This window comes from Penaeus monodon, chromosome 10 (genome assembly GCF_015228065.2).
Source record: "Penaeus monodon isolate SGIC_2016 chromosome 10, NSTDA_Pmon_1, whole genome shotgun sequence".
Taxonomy (NCBI): Eukaryota; Metazoa; Arthropoda; class Malacostraca; order Decapoda; family Penaeidae; genus Penaeus; species Penaeus monodon.
In genome coordinates this window covers 21893024-21895523 of record NC_051395.1, presented here as the reverse complement: position 1 = coordinate 21895523, position 2500 = coordinate 21893024, and the positions used below count along the sequence as shown (strand labels likewise).

The window sequence follows — 2500 nt, the reverse complement described above, 5'->3', positions numbered from 1 at the left end:
TCTTGCATAGTCTCCTGTGCTGATGCAGTCAGTGATATGTCAGGGACAGTGTGTAACCTTTTGTTAAAGCTATATTTATAACTCTTAAGAATATGCCCAACTGTCTTGCACCTGAGTGGTTGACAGGCTCTTGTAGTCAATTCTTTATTATCACTCACACATTGTGTCAGACTGAGATTAGATTGAAATTAAAATAGCAATAGGAGAGATTTTAATAAAATATTACCATTGAAAAGAAAATCAAATTAAACTCAGTTATAACAAAAACAGACATAAAGTAACTAATGATAATAAAAGTTGATATTGATAAGTGAATAAATGTCAGCTAATGTAAATGCAGTAAAACTAGAACTTGTCATACAGACAAAGGAATAAATGCCTTAGCAGTAGATCTGCTGAGTTAGACACAAGTTCATATTTTCAGATGAACTGACATGGCAGATTCATGCAAGCAGCCATGGACAAAGATCAGAAACTGTAAACAGAGAGCTATGCAGGCACATTCTCCCTCTCCTTTTTCTTCTGTTTGAATTTCTGTTGTTATATGTACGTTGTTGCAGTTATCCTTACCTTCGAGACATTGTTTTGTCTCTTTCATATGGAAATTGTTATCATTATAATTATATTCATATGAAAAGTGTTATCATTAAAAAGGTAATTGCATAACCATCTTCTTTTAGGTCCTAACAGCAGGACAAGGACAGAATCCAGCAAGACAAGCTGCTGTAGGAGCAGATCTGCCTTATGAAGTACCAGCATCTCTAGTAAATATGCTTTGTGGTTCAGGATTGAAGTGAGTTTCTTTATTGATTAGAAGAAGTCTTGTTAAATGTATATTCTGAAATAAAACAGTTTAGATATTAAGAAATTTAGTCCTGCAATTAAATCATTAATATTTAAGATTAACCCAACTGCCATGGATTACTATTCTATCCCCTGTATTTTTTTGTGAATTTTGTTACATACAGATGGCTCCCCATGTGCTCAACTGGCAAGGAGTCTATCAGTAGGCCCTAGTGACCAGTCCTGATTTCCCCATTCCTGAATTGATGGGAAAATGTGTTTTTCTTTTTAATACAGTTGTTATCGATACTGTTATTATTGATATTGATTTTACGATTATTAAATTATTATTAAAATCCTGGTAACATTTAAGACAATGAAATAATACAGAAAAACCTTTTGAAAAGTCAAGGAAAAGGGTAAACATGTGAGATAGGTAGGACTGATAACTGACTCCTTGATGATTAAGAACTTGTAGAGCCATCAATGTGTAAATACAATAAATAAACTTGTATTACAGTGGGCATGGCATGTATTCTTGTCATACATGCCAATTGGGTTAATTTGAAAGACAGTAACACTTTTGAAATTAAAATTTGTATTCTCTTGTGAATTACATATGAAGCCATCATTTAATCATACAGATTAATATTAGTTATACTCTAGGTATCACCAAGTAGAAATTCAGATTATTTTTAGTTTATATATGTATGTATTTTTTATAATAGTGTCCTTTTATATTATTTAGATAATTTCAAGGTCTATAATACTGTTGCACAAAATTGTTAGCTGCAGAAATTAACACATACATTTTTTATATATAGAATGTATACCTTTTTGATGAAACATTTAATTGAAGTAATAAAAAGAAAAGCTTGAACTATGAGGTCAGTACCTATATTATCTCAGTTCAGATTGGTAGACTGATGCTTTCTGAGTGTCCCTGAGTCTTATTTGGGATGTCTTTGACATATTTTAAAATTATATCCTTTTAAATGCATATATTTAAAAAGACAGGTTACTTGCATAATAGATTGTGTAAGATTAATTAGAGTGTTTGTAGTAATTTTTATCAGGTTGGAATTGTATTTTCATGTTTTTTTTTTCTTTTCTTTTTTTTACACAGATCTGTTGCTTTAGGGTATCAGGCCATAAAACTAGGTGAAGCAGATGTGGTTGTTTGTGGTGGTCAGGAGAGTATGACCCAGGCCCATCATGCTGTGAAACTGCGTCAGAAAACTATGGGGAATATTGATATGGTCGATACTATGCTGGTTGATGGGCTTGTTGATGCCTTCCACAACTATCATATGGGAATCACTGGTAATCAGAGTTTCTTTTTTCTTTTTTACAGAATGCATTTAATTTTATGTGTGTGTATGTTTGTGTGAATATGTGTTTATGTGTATGTGTGTGAATGTATGTATGCATGTATGAATGTATGTATGTATGTATGTATGTATGTATGAAGCATGCATGCATGCATGCAAATATGTAAGTATATATATAATATATGTATATGTATGCTTATACATAAGTATGTATATTTGTATGTATATATATAATGTATATATATGTATATATGTGTACATATGTGTACAAGTGTATATATGTATATATGTATTTATATATGTGTACATATGTGTACATGTGTATATATGTATATATGTATATATGTATTTATATATGCATATATGTTTATATGTTTATCTGTATT

The 2500-nt window shown here is 30.8% G+C and overlaps 1 protein-coding gene across 1 annotated transcript in view; it reads left to right on the top strand.

Annotated features, from left to right (window-relative positions):
- The window catches only part of LOC119577930 (acetyl-CoA acetyltransferase, cytosolic-like), a 14044-nt gene that overhangs the window by 1833 nt on the left and 9711 nt on the right, over window positions 1-2500 (top strand). Inside the window, exons 3-4 of the mRNA XM_037925612.1 lie at window positions 681-793; window positions 1910-2106. Coding sequence (XP_037781540.1) covers window positions 681-793; window positions 1910-2106 — 310 coding nt within the window. The remainder of the gene's footprint in view (window positions 1-680; window positions 794-1909; window positions 2107-2500) is intronic.